This window comes from Crocodylus porosus, unplaced genomic scaffold, assembly GCF_001723895.1.
Source record: "Crocodylus porosus isolate Cpor-Errol unplaced genomic scaffold, CroPor_comp1, whole genome shotgun sequence".
In the NCBI taxonomy this organism is placed as follows: Eukaryota; Metazoa; Chordata; order Crocodylia; family Crocodylidae; genus Crocodylus; species Crocodylus porosus.
The window spans coordinates 13,000,193-13,015,397 of NW_017728931.1; the positions used below are offsets into that span (position 1 = coordinate 13,000,193).

Genomic DNA, 15,205 nt, shown 5'->3' on the forward strand with positions numbered 1-15,205 from the left:
GTTGGGATTACCTTCCTTTGGGCTTGGAGGATCGTCTCCTTAAGGATTGACCACTCTCCTTGGACACCTCGCTCTCCTCCCCTCCGGGACCTCAGCGCTTCTCCAACTATCCTTCTTAGCTTGTTGAAGTCTGCCCTCCTAAAATCTAGGGCCGCTGCCTTAACCACCTTGCATTTTCCTCCCCTCGAGTACATTCATGCTTACAGAATGCCCAGGATCTAGTTCTTAGAACATAACCAGGCTGGGGCTGTTGAGTTTTGGATGACCCTCTCAGGGATTCAGGCTTTTGTCATACTTGCAGAGTGAGCCGACGGCAGCCTTCAGGTCTCTTGGTTCTAACATAAAAGGTTACCAAAAAGTTCTGTTGGGAGAGAGATTTTAAAAGAACAGATAGGTGGTTGGGAGAAAAGGGGGAGAGAATCAGTTTGTCTGGTTAGTTTACATTTGATTAAATAACCACACCACTTCCTGAAGAAAGTGACTGAAATTCTAGTCCTGTGCAAGTTTTATGTGATGCCTAATAAATGAAAAAAAAAAATCCAATGCACTGTATGTTGGGGATACAGTGCCTTGCAACTTCTCAGATGATTGAGTTTGATAAATGAAAATTGACTAATCAAAAATTGTGCAGTGGTTGTTTCTGCTTAACTTTTTTTGAAGTCAGCCCCCTACTCAATGATAAACTCAGAGATTTCAAACAGGAATCCTGAATGTCAAAAACGTTCTGACTTGTTGTGGTCTTTCCAAGCTCTTTGCAACAGAAAAATTGCTTTATTATTTTTCCATAGTCAAAAAAGAATGAAAACTATAAGCTGGCATTTTCCAAGGGGTGTCTTGAGTGTAACAAAGGTGTCTTGAATCCTAAAAGGCTGAGAACTGTTCTAAGCCATTGATATAAACATGAAACATCACAGGATCCAAAACCAGTCCCTAGGGTTTGGGTTGCCAACCTGCACTGGCAACCTCTGTGTGTGGCGTGTGGCAGATCAGGGAGCAGATAGGCAGCACAGCAGTGGATAAGGCAGGAAGCAGAATGCAGAGCAGAAGATTGGGTAGGGAGCACAGGTCAGGGAGCAGAAAGCAGAGCAGTAGATCAGGCAAAGGAAGGGAATCATCAGAGTGGCATTTGAGGAGAGTACAGAGCTAATTTGTAGCTAGCCCCCCTGAAAAAGTTGGCTCCCAATGCCCTAGGGGCACCACTGGGAATGCACCCATTTAGTGATGATTTCCTGTTTACAATTAAAGGGGAGCTAGTCGCAGTCACTTTTCAATGTATTAAAGTGCTGGGTAAATCAGAATTTGGCCCTTATTTATCTGCCCTTAGTAAGATATTGTTGTTTGTTACAATGTACTGTTAATTACTAAGCTGTTCGTAGTTTAGGAAAGATACTGCTTTAACCGAGCATTAAAAATGTTCATGGCTAATTTTTTCTTTAAAAAGCGCTAAACATTGTTTTAAAGCAATCATATTTTCTGTAGTTCTTGATCTTTTTAGTCACTTCATTTTGACAAAACATGGAATCAAATCACTTGCACTTAGCATAAAACATCTCTCCCCAGCTCACTGCTCTCCCTTGCAAAACAAGAAGAAAACCCTCAAATATGTGCACCTGGAGCCTGCCCAGTTCCCACATTTAAACAATCCCTTACCCAAACCTTAGGCCAAAGAATAAAAACAAATGTGGGAAAGCACCCTTCACTCCCAATCATAAACTTGCCTTGATACTGTTCCTATTACTTAAATGACTGTATTGTACAAATGTTTAAACATTTCTTCCTTTAAAGAGTGCTGCTGCACCCTCAATTATCCAGGCAGCTTGCCCAGGCTGTATATAACTCTGGTACCATGCATGTGAGCATTTACTGCAGGGACAGCAAAGGTTTGGTTTCCTGGGTTCTTTGGAAGTGTAGTCAGATCTTTTTGTCACACATCATTTCTGAAAGCTGGAGCTCATGTTGTAGCTGTGACAGGGTCTACACCATATGCTGACAGCTCTGCAGGGAGCTTGTTAATGTAATTGGCCAGAAACAATGTTTGGGTTTTTTTTTACTAAATTCTCCTCCAGATTGTAACCTGTTTGGGGCAGAGGACATCACTTTATTCTGGGGTTGTATATAGTATATCACCATGGGGTCCTGGTTTAAGATTTCAGCTCCTGAGAACTAGACCAACATTACTGCCAGCTATGTTCAAGTTCCCCACCTAGGCTTTCACTTGGGTATTACAGCAAGGGCTCAGACTGAACCACTGTAAGCAACTTTACAGGGGAAAAACAAATCACTTTCTCCATCTTGTCTTCACATTGCTCTGAGCATGAATGAAATAATGTTATATGAATGCTCATCTTAAATGGCACTTCGTCTTTGTGTAAGATGAGGTCTGCTTTCTTTCCTGGCTGAGTTGTTGGAAAGTTGCATGGTCCCAGTGACTCCACAATGCTGATGAAATGGAAAGACAGCCATTTTGGCCATCCAGGAAAAGAGGTAATGTGGTTTGCCACTCAGTTCATATGTTTTGATTTGTCTCTGCTGTGCAGTTAAACTAAGGAAGGGGAGTCCCAAGTTTGCAGGCCTATCTCTTTGAAAGCTCTGAGCTGGGTGCAGGTTCAGATGACTGCATTCAGAAATAACTTTCATGCTACAACCTGCCAGTTGCAGTTGGAAAGTCCTATGTGACTTCATGTGGGTAAATATCTATTATGCCTCACTGGGGCGTTATTCCTCTCAAGCAGTCTCACCTGGCATAGCTAGGAAGGGCATTAGAAGTTAAATCTCAGCTGCTTTCCTTTAAACTATAAACAGTGTCATGCTCCTTTCTGCATATTGGTCTCAGGGCTTTTGCAATAAAATTCCACCCTAAATGTCTAGGGGGGGAAGGGAGGTGGTGACAGGAGGGCTCAAGAATTTAAACCCCAGTTGATTTTCTTTTAAAATAAGATTGGATTTCCTAGTTGGACTGGCTGTCTTCTGCTCTCTGTTTTTGGCTAGTGCAGGCCCAGATTGGGACAACTTTGCTGGGGCAAGTGTTTGAGAGATCACTCACACTCACTTCAGAGCCATCAGGCATAAAGAGCGCTAGTGGGTGATGATACAGCTAGATTCCCATTTCCAAAACACAGGCCTTTCTTCCTTTTTTGTAGCAGGTAGTCTGAGACACTTGGAAACATGGGTGAAGTTATTGCCTGTTGCCCAGTATGGGTAGCAGTATCCCCATTACCTTACGGTAAGCCCTGCAGCATTTGGTGCTAAGAGGAGCTGAGCTGAAGGTCCTTCCAGGATGATCCTGAAGACTTCTTATTAGCCTGTATTATCTCTTTCCTGGTTCAAGAGGGGGAGAGGGCAGTGCTGAGATGTAGCAGCATGGGATGATTACGAGAGATGAATCCAGTGAACCCTGACTAGTCAGTCATGATCTCTGGCAGCTGAGGAGGGATGTGGGGCCTCAAATGACGTGTTGACCTCTCTTTAGGTGTGCACCTGGAGTTCCTTGTTAGCACAGCAGATACCATCTCCAAGCTTGTCCACGTGGAGCGACTTAATGCACCTGCATGAACAGCATCAGGCAAAATTAGGTCTAGAAGGGACCTCAGGGAACCTTTCACCTCAGGATAGGATCATCCCTGTGTCTAAACCACCCCAGCTAGGGTGGTTTATCTAACCTGTTCTTAAACTGTTAAAGGTAGATATACCACAGCATCTTTATGTAATCTGTTCCAGTGCTGAACCACCCTCAAACTTAGTCAGTTCTTCTTAATACCCAATCTGAATATCCCTTGATGAAATTTAAGCACATTACTTCTTGCCCTGTCCTCTGTGGGCACAAAGAACAGTTGATCACTATTGTCTATATAACAGTACTTTATGTATTTGAAGACTTAACAAACCTTCTGAATGCTAAGCAACGCCAGTTCTTCTCATATATCACCTATCTTTTTGACTGCTTTCCTTTAGAGTGTCCAGTTTATGTCTTTCTTGAAGTGCAGCAACCCATAATGGCACAGTACTTTACATAAAAGGCTTCATTATTGCTGAACAGAGTGGAAGAATCACTTCCTGTGACTTGCAAGTGACATTCCTTTTAACACACCACAGCATATTATTGGCTTATGTAACAAGAGCACACTGTTGGCTCATCTTCATCCTCATCACTATAGTTCCAGGTCCTTTTCTGCAGTATTGTAGCCCAGCCAGCTGTTCCCCCATGTGTATTTGTGCATGTGATTGCTCTGTTCGAATGGCAGGATTTTGCATTTGTCCTTATTCAAATTTCATCTGATTATTTTCAGACCAATTTTCCAATTTGTCAAGAGCATTTCAATTCTGATCTTATTTTCCAAAGTTGTGTTGATGTTATCTATCAATTTACAATGTGTGCACTCAATCCCATCTTCCAAGTCATTATGAAGATCATAAACAGTACCAGATCCAGGACAGAGCTGTGGTAAACCCCACTTGATACTTCCTCCCAATCAGACATGGAGTCATTGATGACATATCTTTGAGCACAGTTCTGGTAATCTGGTCTGGAACTTGACTGCCCTCATTATTGGCAAGTTATTCCTAATATCCAATTTAAACCTCCATTTTTCCCAAGCACCCATCCTTGAGTGTGATGGTCAACACTGGCAGCAACCAGGTGGAAGACCCTGAGGCCAGGGCTAGAGGGAGAGAAGAGCATGATTCTGAGAGGGTTTTTGTACAGTGGGTCCCCTTAGGCTGTTGAGAGTATCTTGTGAAAAGTCATGTGAGGAAACACACCTCTTCCTCCCTTAGATACTGTGCATTTAGTTTAGTACCTGCTTAATAAAGAACTAACTAAATGCAAAGTAACTAGAGTTACTGTGCAGTAGCATGGTTATTTTGTGACACTTACGGCACATTAGTCTAATAACCCTGTGCAGTAGGCTATTAGCATGGTTTTTAACCACTACAGTACTGTGCAGTATTATTAGGTTAATGCACAGTAAACCTCTTGTGTAGATATGCCCAGGTAAACTGATCCACAGAAAAGTGAATTCAAACTGGCTGCTTCTGGACTGACACATCTCATTTCAACCATCTGAAATGTTTGGGGTCCATAAAGTTGTTTCTGTGTTTTAGAATTTGAATATACTGGAACATTTTGTCTTTTACCATTTTTAGATATTTTGTCTCATTGCAGAACAGAACTCAGTACCGAAACACCAGGATCTCCATTAGAAATTTTCCAGCTAGTTCTAGTGCCTTGCCCTTGTGATTTAAGAAACATATTCAAAACCATAACCAAGGCCATCTTAAAAGTTCAGAAACCACAAGAGACCTCTCCCCACACTAAATTCTTCATGAAGTCCTTTTTTGAAGTAAATTTCTTAATTAACGAGGGCCTAAATTGGGGGGGGGAAGGAGAGGGGTTGGGTTTTTTTTAAATCACTGGGATGGATAAGGCTGGGGAGAGGTAGGTATGAAGCCAGATGGTTACAATAAGGGATTGGTATCCAATTAGATACAGGAGAAACTTTACACAAAGGGCTGGGTCTCACATGCTCACAGCTTTTCCCCTTCTGCTGATGGAAAAACTGCTGGTGTGCGGGTAGGTCACCTTGGCTCCTGAGCAGCCTTAAGTCTGGGGAGGGAATGCTGGTCTTTGGTTAGGGGCAATGATTCTCATCCTCTCTTTAGCAGTTGGTCTATTAGAGATTTGGCAAAAATAGGCCCAGTGATGCTAGCTTGGGAGAACTTACTTCCCTGGCACACGTGCACGAAAGGGAGCCAGCCTCACACCTTATTTTGTTTCAGAGCTAAAGTCCCAGATGCCATCTCCATGCTCTTCGTGACAGGGCTATCGTGCATCCTCAGCAGCCCCAACTAGAGAGTGATGGGAGAAAAAGGGAGCTGTGAGGAGAGCTCCATCTCACAAAGCCCTGGTGGGGCCAACATTTGTGCACTGAGCTCCCTGCAGCTCGAGTGGCAAGTCTGGATGTGTACAGTATCTCCTGGAGGAGGAGAAGCCGTGGAGGTACGGCATGCCTTGCTGAGTTCAGGCCTCTGAGAACTATTATTTCTTTATGGCTTTCAGGCCTGCCAAGACTTCAGTTTGCAGTCACCTCTCCATTACACTAACACTTACAAACCCCAAACAAGTCTCTCAACCCTCTGGTACAACATGCTGCACACACAGAAGGCAAATAAGATTATCCCCCAGGGGAGGGACTCCTGGGATAAGGGTCAGGTGAGGCACTTTAGGCAAAAGACTTAGCAGTGGGGAAGAGCTTGCTTAGCCCAGTCATCTTCCAGTAAGAGGCAGCACTGCAGTAACACTGATAAAGCTACAGGAGTACCTCTTTCTGCTGCCCCTGCTGAAAGGATCCATTTATACTGCTGCCATAACTTGGGCTTTTAACTAGCTCACTTGGATATTGCTAGCAGTGCTCAGCACTAGCTGCAAAGCCCAGCTAGGAAGCTGGGTAAACATTCAAGCAGTTAATCCATGCCACTGTAATTGCATTGCCAGCAATTCCTATTCTAGCTTGGGTATGTCTTCAAGAGCAGCAGCCAAACTCTGCTGAAGTCCATCTCACCCACGCCCCTCTAGTCTGGCCCAAGGTTTCTGTCTTTCATCCTGAGACAGAGTGGGCAGGATCATCCTCTCCATGACAGCCAATCCTTGGGTCTCAGCTCCTTCCCCAATGAAAGGCTTATGAAGGTTTAGTAAGCGCAAGCAGGAGTTGTGGGCTAGGCAGTAGTAGCAAGCAATGCTTGCTTCTAAGGGTGATTAGAGTTGCTGTAGGTACTAGGAGCGAATGGGAAAATGTAGGGTCTGGAGGGTACAGGAAAAGTTGAGGGGCTAGATGAAAGCACTAAAATACTGGGAGGACTAAGGTAGGAGGGGACTAAGGTTTTTTTTTTGTTTGTTTTTTTGGCTTCTGCTGGCCAGGATTACCTGAAGGGTGCTTCCAAAGAGGATGAAACTATACTGTTCTCAGCAGGTAGCAGATAACAGAACATTAAGCAATGGTCTCAAGTTGTAGCAAGGGAAGTTTAGGTTAGATATTAGGAAAAAACTCTCTCACTAGGAGGGTAATAAAGTACTGGCACAGGCTACCCAGAGAGGTTGTAGAATCTCCATCCTTGGATGTTTTTTAAGACTGGGCTAAACAAAGCCTTGGGTAGGATGATATAGTTGGGAGTGGTTCTGCTTTGAGCAGGGGGCTGGACTAGATGTGACCTCCTGAGGTCCCTTCCAGCCCTCATTTTCTATGATTCTATGACTACTTTAAAAGGGAGTCTGGCATTAGGTCATGGTGCTGGATTAGATAGCTCTGTGGTAAACTGCTGTTTATAACCTCAACAAACTCAGACTCTCTGCCAGACCCTGAGCTCCACACCCAAGTGCTAATTGATTGTTAAGCTCAACCTTGTTGTGGGACCCAACCTTGTGCACTTAGGAGAATGCAGTGCACCTGTATCTTCTCTTCCTTCACTACAGAGCACAGGGTTCAGACTGCAGATTTGTTCTCTCTTTTCAGATGGACCCAGGAGAAGACTTGATGTTCCCTGATCTCCAAGATGCCAGACAAAGTATCATCCCAGGAAGTCCCTGTATAAGTGAGGAACAGCTGTTGTCGGGTAAGTCACTGACAGTAAGTGAGGGTAAAAGACTGGAATTCTAGGTGGCTGTGAAAAGCTCCCTCAAATCTGTCTCCTCTCTCTTGTTTTCTCTCTGGCTTGTTAGAGCTGGACTGGGGTTATATGGTTTCTGATCTGGGGTTCTAGCACCTATTCAAAAATAAGAAATGTTTGGATTTTCCTGCCCTGCCCCCTTTTGTTTCCTTTTGTCTGCAGTTGGAAAGGAGTTGAAAAAGTTAATGGGGGCCTGCCCAGCTGGAGCATCTTTAGGGTGGGGTTGGGGAGGGAGAGATGGTGGCCTTGCTTTGGACTGTGAGGTACAGTCCTCCTAGGATCTTGGGAGCATATATGAACTTATTCTCTGCAGTGGCAGGACATTGGTAGTGCCTACACCTCCCCTGCTTTTCCATATGGAATATTGCAGGGTGCTCTTGGTGTGAAGGCTATGGTGCCTCGTAGCTCTGTGTGTTGTGTGTGTAAGGGTGCAAAGGGGTGACTTTGAAATCCTTGGGCAATGGCTGCATGGGAGACTAGACTCAATTACCCTTCTCCATCCTGTGTTCTCTTTCCTCCTCAGGGAATTTGGGAGACCGGCATTTCCCCACTTCTTGCTTCACTATCAAGGGTCTAGAGGAGAGCAGGGCAGGTGGGGAAGGCTGCAGACAGGTGACCCCTACCTCTGTCAGCCACTGTGCTGAGTTTGGGGCAGGAGGGAGCAAAGGAGGAGACTACCTGGCTTGTATGATCCTAAGTTTAGTTCCCATTTTTTTGCTCCATCATACCTGTGGTGTTTTCAGTCCCCTTTCTATGGAACTCCAGCTAGCTCTGCACTAATGCATTGCGTCCTGGAAACGGAACCAAAATCGTTGTGTTTTTTCTTACCTTGTACAGTTTTCTCTTGAACATACTGTATATTGGAGAGAAGCTCAGGTCCCTGGGGATGCAGAGGGAGTTAAATTGCAGGGAATCTCTGAAATGATCAGGATGGTAGGGGGTTTGTGTGCTGAGAGAACATGAATAAGTAGCTAATATGAGCACTATTCCTTTCCTTTCCTGCTTTCTGGGCCGTATTTCCAAAGTGTGTTCCTGGGCTCGCCTCTTTGTGAGAAATGATGCATCTGTTTTACCCCTCCTTCTGCCCCTTTCCTTCTTATCTCTTCTTTCCATCTGTTCTCTCATCCTTTGTCCCCACTTCCACTTGCATTTGATGCCAAATTGGAAGTCTTGCAAACTGTGAATGTGTTAGGTGTCATGTATGGAGGTGGGAGGGGGAGAGAAGTATTGACCCTTTTTATTTCAGTAGGTGACATTAATGCAAGTGAAAATGAGGAGGAGAAAATAAGCCAGGAAGGTCCTGAGCAAAATGGGTTGTCCGAGCCACATGTAGCACTGAGTCCTGACAGGAGCAAAACCAGGGCAGAAAGACAACCAAGGAACAGAGGCGTTAAATCTACTCCCCAAGCAAGTGGCTCCAAGAAACTAACAACCATTGCTAATCCAGCAAGACCCCAAGCAGAGGAGAAGCCCTATAAGTGTATAGACTGTGGGAAGGGTTTCAAGGGGCACTCTGCCCTCTGTACCCACCTACAGATTCACACAGGGGCCAAGCCCTTCGAATGCACCAAGTGTGAGAAGAGCTTCAACAGGAAGGCAAACCTCATGGTTCATGAGAGAATCCACACTGGGGAGAGGCCATATCAATGCAAAGAGTGTGAGAAGAGCTTTGGCTGCAGCTCAAACCTCATCGCGCACCGAAAAACCCACCTGAAAAAGAAGCCTTACACTTGTGTCACATGCACCAAGAGCTTTGCCACCAGCTCGGCCCTCATCCAGCACCAGAGGGTCCATGTAGAGGGGAAACTTTTCCAGTGCACCAAATGCACCAAAAGTTTCCGTCTGAGCTCCAACTTTATTAAGCATCAGAAAGTCCATGCAAAAGACAGCCCCTGTGAACATACCACAGGTAACTTGTGCTCAGGTCAAATGTGGGGGGGAAAGGAAATTCCATTGGTTCAATTGTAAATGCTACATAGACTCACGGGCCTATTTGTTTCATGTGGGGATCTGTGGGGCTTGGCCCACAAAGAAACAGTTGGCTCCTTCTGTTGTTAGAAGGGGCTAAGTGCATAACTATTGGATACTTCAGGTAACTAAAGTGAAAATAGGGAAGGGAGTGGGTTAAAGGTTAATGAGTGCTCCAAGCAGGGTGGGGGCACTGAGCAGAGCCCACTTGGCCAATGCCCGCTGGTCCTCAAACAAGTCCAGGGACACAGCACAGTGCACACCACAGAGTGAAACTGCCTGGAGATGTGAATGGATGAGAGGCATGAAGATGGCCCCACAGTCACCAGAGATCCTCCTGGCCAGAGCCACCTCCTGGTCAGATATATGGCCAGCTTTGCAAATGCCAGCAGGAGGTTGGTCAGGAGGTCCCAGGACTTGGTGGGGCCACAGATGGGGAGTGCAGAAAAGAAAAGGTGTCAGGAGTAGTGCAGCCAGAACCAATATAAGAGGTTCTTGAGTAGGCAGTGAAGAGGTTGCTACCTGCTGCATTTGAGGCAGGGGTGTGCCAGCATCTCCTCTTTATTGACAGAAGGGGCAGGTGTCAGGGGTAGCCATGAAACGCACCAGGTACGCACCTGCACAGACTTGCAGAGAACAAAATGCACAAGTTCACGTGTCTCTGACCATTTCTACTTCTCACCATCCTCACTTTGTTATTTTTGAGCAACGTAATATATTGGTGCTTCTATCAGTCCCTTCTTAAGAAAAAGCTCTTAATGCTAGAAGAACAGCTTTAGTGTCAAAGCCTTTTTCTTCTTTACCTAAGGAGGCTTGAACATTCAGTAAGCAATACAGCAAAAGACTTAAACCCACCTACGCTTCCAGTGGAAGGACTAGAAAAAACTAGCGTGTTTTCTGGAGAGACCTTTTGTAATCTATGTGGAGTAGAACTAACTTTGGCTCTTATAGCCTGCTTTAATATGCTGAGTATTACTTCAGGGCAGTTTTCTGTACACATCTTTATAATCTTGCATATTTTTATACAATAAAATCTGGGTAATTTGTCACTCCAGGGGGATTGGTAATTATGACTAATTATCCCAGAGTGACTAATCATCAGTAGCTAGTTATTTTCAGCTTTTTTTTAAATGAGATGTATGCCACATCTTTGCACGCCATATTGAGACAAGTGTAAAGAATGATTTTTGATGAAAAAAATATATCATGCAAATTTTTGGAGTGCAAATTATACATACAGTAGCTCGCTCTGTGAGAACTGTAGTCATAAAGAATTGCACGTCTAATTTCTTACTGTACAAACCTAGAGTGCTCACTATGTAGTATTTAAATGTTATTCCATCATAATCAGATGAAGATTTTTTGCTCTGCACTCCTCAATGCACTCAGTGCCAAAATACCAGATGATTCTACAAGTTACTAGAGAGGGCATAGGTCAGTGCTGACCAATTATCAGGAGGAAATTCCATTGTGGTTTAGTATGTATGTACATTTGGAAATTACCATTTGTTAAAGCATAATTAGGTGAATTAGCCAGAATGTTTTGTGTATAAATCGACAGGATTCTGGCAGGGATTCAATGCACAGACTAATAAACCCATAGTGATAAATTAACGTACTGACTAATTAGCCATCTTGCACTGTATAAATAAAACTTGCTGGGTCAATCTATTTAAAAAGCACTATGTTGTTTATCACAGATGACTAGAATAGGGTTCAGGCAGTATCACAACCATCATTTTTAACAAACTTGAGAGAACAGACCTTTTAAAAAAAATTAAATTTTCACACTGCTTATCTGGATTGGGGATTGACAGGGTAACTGAGTTAGCTTGCTAGCTTTCCCAAGGTGAACTGTGAAGACCATATCAGACTTTCCATTCCCAATATTGAAAGGGTTAAAAAAACCCTAAAGCAGTACTTCATGAGCTTTTTAAAATACATAATAAGTGGGGCTATGCTGTCTTTCTGCAATGGCAAAGGTACAGAGAATAGAGATGCTAAACGAATGTAGCATCAATGCAACGCTGGTCTTGTTTAATAGGTGGATCTGATGTATTAAGGAGCAGGTATTGAACCTCCACTGTAAAATGCAATGTGCTGCCCTGTATAATGCTTACCAAAAGATACTGACTTCAGTTTGTAGATTCAACCTAGGATACATGTTTGCCTTCACCACATTTGAAGTGAATCAGAAACATAGTTCAAGAATTACTGCCTTCCCTAGTAACACTTGTTCCCCACCCCCCACTCTGTACAAGTTTAAAAAAAAATTACTAAATTTGAAGGTGTCTTTGTTTAACTCAAAGGAGAATGTGGGTGGGTATAGAAAGGAGACTTCTTTCTGAACTGCAGCAGCTGAAGCAGAAAATTATATAAGGAGGAAGACTTAAATATAATGATATGGTGGGAAAAGCTTTTTATGCCATGAATGAATCTCTTTTGCTCTGATGCCATGAATGTAGATCATAGTGATTGCTGGTGACCTTAAATAAAGGGAGTGGGGATGAGACTCAGCTACCTCGTGTGGTATGTGCCTGGTCAATTTTATCAATATAAAACGCTGCTATATTGGTCTGGTGGAAGGCAGTAGAGAACTGTACACTCAAATGCAAACCCTCTACCTTTCCGATATTGACTGTTCAGCTTATAGGTTTGCCTTACGCTTAGCACATAATTTCTGTTGGATGTGAAGGTGCTGTTTAGAAACATCTATTATGCTATTTTCTTTCTCTAGAACTAGCATTTCAGGAGAAGCAACCAAGCGGCGGTGCAGAGAAGGTTGCCCTGGACCAGTCAAAACTGCTCCTTGAGGAATGTAAGTATGAGCAGACTTCAGAAATGTCAGGCATTGTGTGCATGCATTTGAAACTAGAAACTAATGCTGTATCTTCTTTGTACAGTGAGGAGAATGAGGGAGAATGTGGATATGCTTCTCCTGAATCAGCAGAGTCAGTTACAAGTTCTGCAAGAGATTCAGAAACAGCTGAGCATCCTCCTCCCAGGCAACGATCTCATTAACTCAAATGTGTACAGCTTGGGGCTTCTGCTGGGACAGCAGGCAGCTGCAATGGCCTCTCTGTCTTGTCCCCAGCTACTTAATCCCAGCAGTCTTCTCCCCAGAAGTGCCCGACCTCTTTCATCCCAGTCGTCCGGTTCTGAAGTGTTCACCCCTGTTCTGCCCCCACTCTCCCAATTCTCTCTTACTCGTCCAGCTGCCTAGCACTCCTTGTACTGCCAGTATATCAACTGTAATGTCATGTGGGTGCTTTTTGTACTGATTTACTTTTCAATAGGAAAGGCTAGGCTTGCCCACAGGAAGTCACAATCATGGTCTCTCTCCAAGTGCTGTATTAGTGACCCTGACTGTAAGTCTGGAACATGCTTTACAAAGATATACTTAGCAAACTTGTGGTGGGGGAGGTGTAATCCATCCTGTCTGCCCCTTGTAGCAAGCGGTTTGATATGTATAGATTTGTTCCATGTGACCCAAATGTGTTCTTCATTCTGGAGCAGATACAGAGAGTACCCTCTCTCTGGTGCTGTATGAAGTGTTTGGTAACTGGCCCTTATCTGAGATACGCGTGAAACTTCTTTAACCACAGCATACCTTTCAGATATGCCCTTAGTAGCAAGCTGAAAGCAAGGACACAGTCATCAAGGATGAATTAAATCAAGGGACTTGCGTGAGGGCTACTTAAATGCATCTAAGCAAGATGATCTGAATGGGCATGCAGATGGGCAGGATGTCCTTACAATGAGATGCACTTTACTGAGGCTTATTTACTTTGGGAAGGTGTTAAATTATGCAAGCAGAATGGCCCTCTACCTCTACTAGTTGGCGTTGTTCATATCGCTGTAGATTTAGTCATTTCTTTTTGCTTGTTTTTGGAGACTTCTCAGTGAAGAGGTTTAAAAACCCATGCCACTTCATACAGCACTCTTAGTGGTGGTCAACCACAATTCTGTTTTAATCTTTTTTCCCCCCCGCCCTTTAAAGACTCTATTCTTTAAATATGCTGTAGTGGCAGAGAGGGAATGTTGCTTGTCTGGTGTTTTAATAGGTAGCTAACCTTTTCAGGCCTAACTTATTAGGGGACTGGATTGTGACCCTTAAACACGCCCGGCCTTCCAGTCCACATCCCAAGAAAATGACTGAGGCTTGCAGAGAGAGCAAGCTCAGCTTGGGACTCAGTGCCTGTGGGAGTCACTGGGAGCTAGGTCAGGTCTTGAGAAAGAAAGGAATAAGCAGAACGGTGATAGGATAATCCTTCCTTTGGCACAGGCTACAGCAGTACTAGCCTTAAGAATGGCAGGGCATGAGGGCAGCCATTATACCAAAACCCCATGTGAAGAATCATAGGAATAAAGCAGTTCCCTTAGCCTCATGGGCCAAACATGATTTAGTCCTTAGTTTCTTGTTGTTTATTAGGAGATGTCCACCTTCTTGAAGCATCACTTTTTTACACCCCCACTCCTGCTCTTCCTGTTTACGTTATCGTGCCAGATTTGGACTTTTCCACATGTGGGCTTTGCTCCACAACTAGGCCTGTTGTAAAATTAAAATATTGCTTTTGCTTAGAGGTAAAAGTAGAAGTCCTGTGTACATTACTTATGTCTTTTCTGTAGTCCAAGAGTGAGTTGAGGTGCTTATGCCCTTTGTGGATTAGTTGCTATGCTGTACTGTGCTGTATGTGCTTTTCCTCTCATCCCTTTTCATCCTTCATATGTCCCAGTTGCTCACTGGAAAGCTCTGAACATCCAAATCTGCCACACGGGTTCAATGTAAATTTGTTTCTCTCGGGCACAGAGGCCAGTCATAATCCCTCCCGGAGAGGAAGGAGTTTAGCTTTGCCCTGCGCTCAGTACCAAATGCATTAGTGGTCCAGCTGTGGGGATAGCACACACTCAAATACCCTACTGACATCTAAATTGTTAGGAACAAACACCTGGCCAACTTTAAAAACAAACACAAAAAGAGAATGGCTAAACACAGCTAGCTTTTACTGACGTCACTATGACTGCAAGTTCTTCACACTAAATACAGACATTCCTATTCTGTTAGACTGCAACAGTGTTTGTTAGCACTACTTCTATCCTCCTCCCTTGAAGCTTTGAATGACTGACTTAATTCTCAGCTCTGCAGGAAACAGACCCCTAGTCTCATTTGTTAATTGCATGATTCTCCTGTCCTGGATATTGTCTTGGGTTCTTACTCCTGCTTGAAGTCTGATGTTTTGCTCTGCAACTCTGAACAAGAGGTAGCTATGAGACTCAGGCCATGCTGCATTAGAATGGCTAGTTTTCCTGTGAGGGAGAAAGGGTTTTTAGGGAGACAATTTACTCCAGCAATGCTGTGGTTACACATGTGGATGTGGAGATTGTAGGCCCAGAGGAAAGTGCACCTGCTCTTGTGGGCAAGTCCCATGTCTGCCCCATGTATTTACTGATGTCGGGTCAGGAACAGCGAGCAGCTGAAGCTTCTATTGCAGGATGTGCAGTAGTAAGAGCTGCCTTTTAAGGACTACCCCTGGTCCTGCTTCCCCTGCAGGCTCTAGGTTTGAGGGATCATCTCTTC

The 15,205-nt window shown here is 44.1% G+C and overlaps 1 protein-coding gene across 2 annotated transcripts; it reads left to right on the forward strand.

The window, feature by feature from the left end:
* The first annotated feature begins 7,425 nt into the window (after positions 1 to 7,425).
* Positions 7,426 to 14,599, forward strand: LOC109316290 (zinc finger protein 3 homolog). 2 transcript variants are annotated; one of them, XM_019544232.1, is made up of 4 exons: positions 7,426 to 7,605; positions 8,909 to 9,568; positions 12,365 to 12,445; positions 12,531 to 14,599. In XM_019544232.1, the coding sequence occupies exons 1-4, from the start codon at positions 7,506 to 7,508 to the stop codon at positions 12,848 to 12,850; spliced, it is 1,161 nt and encodes a 386-aa protein (XP_019399777.1). In that variant the 5' UTR covers positions 7,426 to 7,505; the 3' UTR covers positions 12,851 to 14,599. The 2 variants fall into 2 exon arrangements, with proteins under 2 accessions (XP_019399777.1, XP_019399776.1); XM_019544231.1 differs by having other exon boundaries at positions 7,427 to 7,605; positions 8,906 to 9,568.
* Positions 14,600 to 15,205: the final 606 nt, after the last annotated feature.

Excerpts from the sequence above, each read along its gene's own strand:
- LOC109316290 (XM_019544231.1), top strand. The coding sequence starts at position 7,506 with ATGGACCCAGGAGAAGACTTGATGTTCCCTGATCTCCAAGATGCCAGA. Across the intron at positions 7,606-8,905 it reads TGAGGAACAGCTGTTGTCGG|TAGGTGACATTAATGCAAGT; the intron begins GTAAGTCACTGA and ends TTTTTATTTCAG. Across the intron at positions 12,446-12,530 it reads AAAACTGCTCCTTGAGGAAT|TGAGGAGAATGAGGGAGAAT; the intron begins GTAAGTATGAGC and ends TTCTTTGTACAG.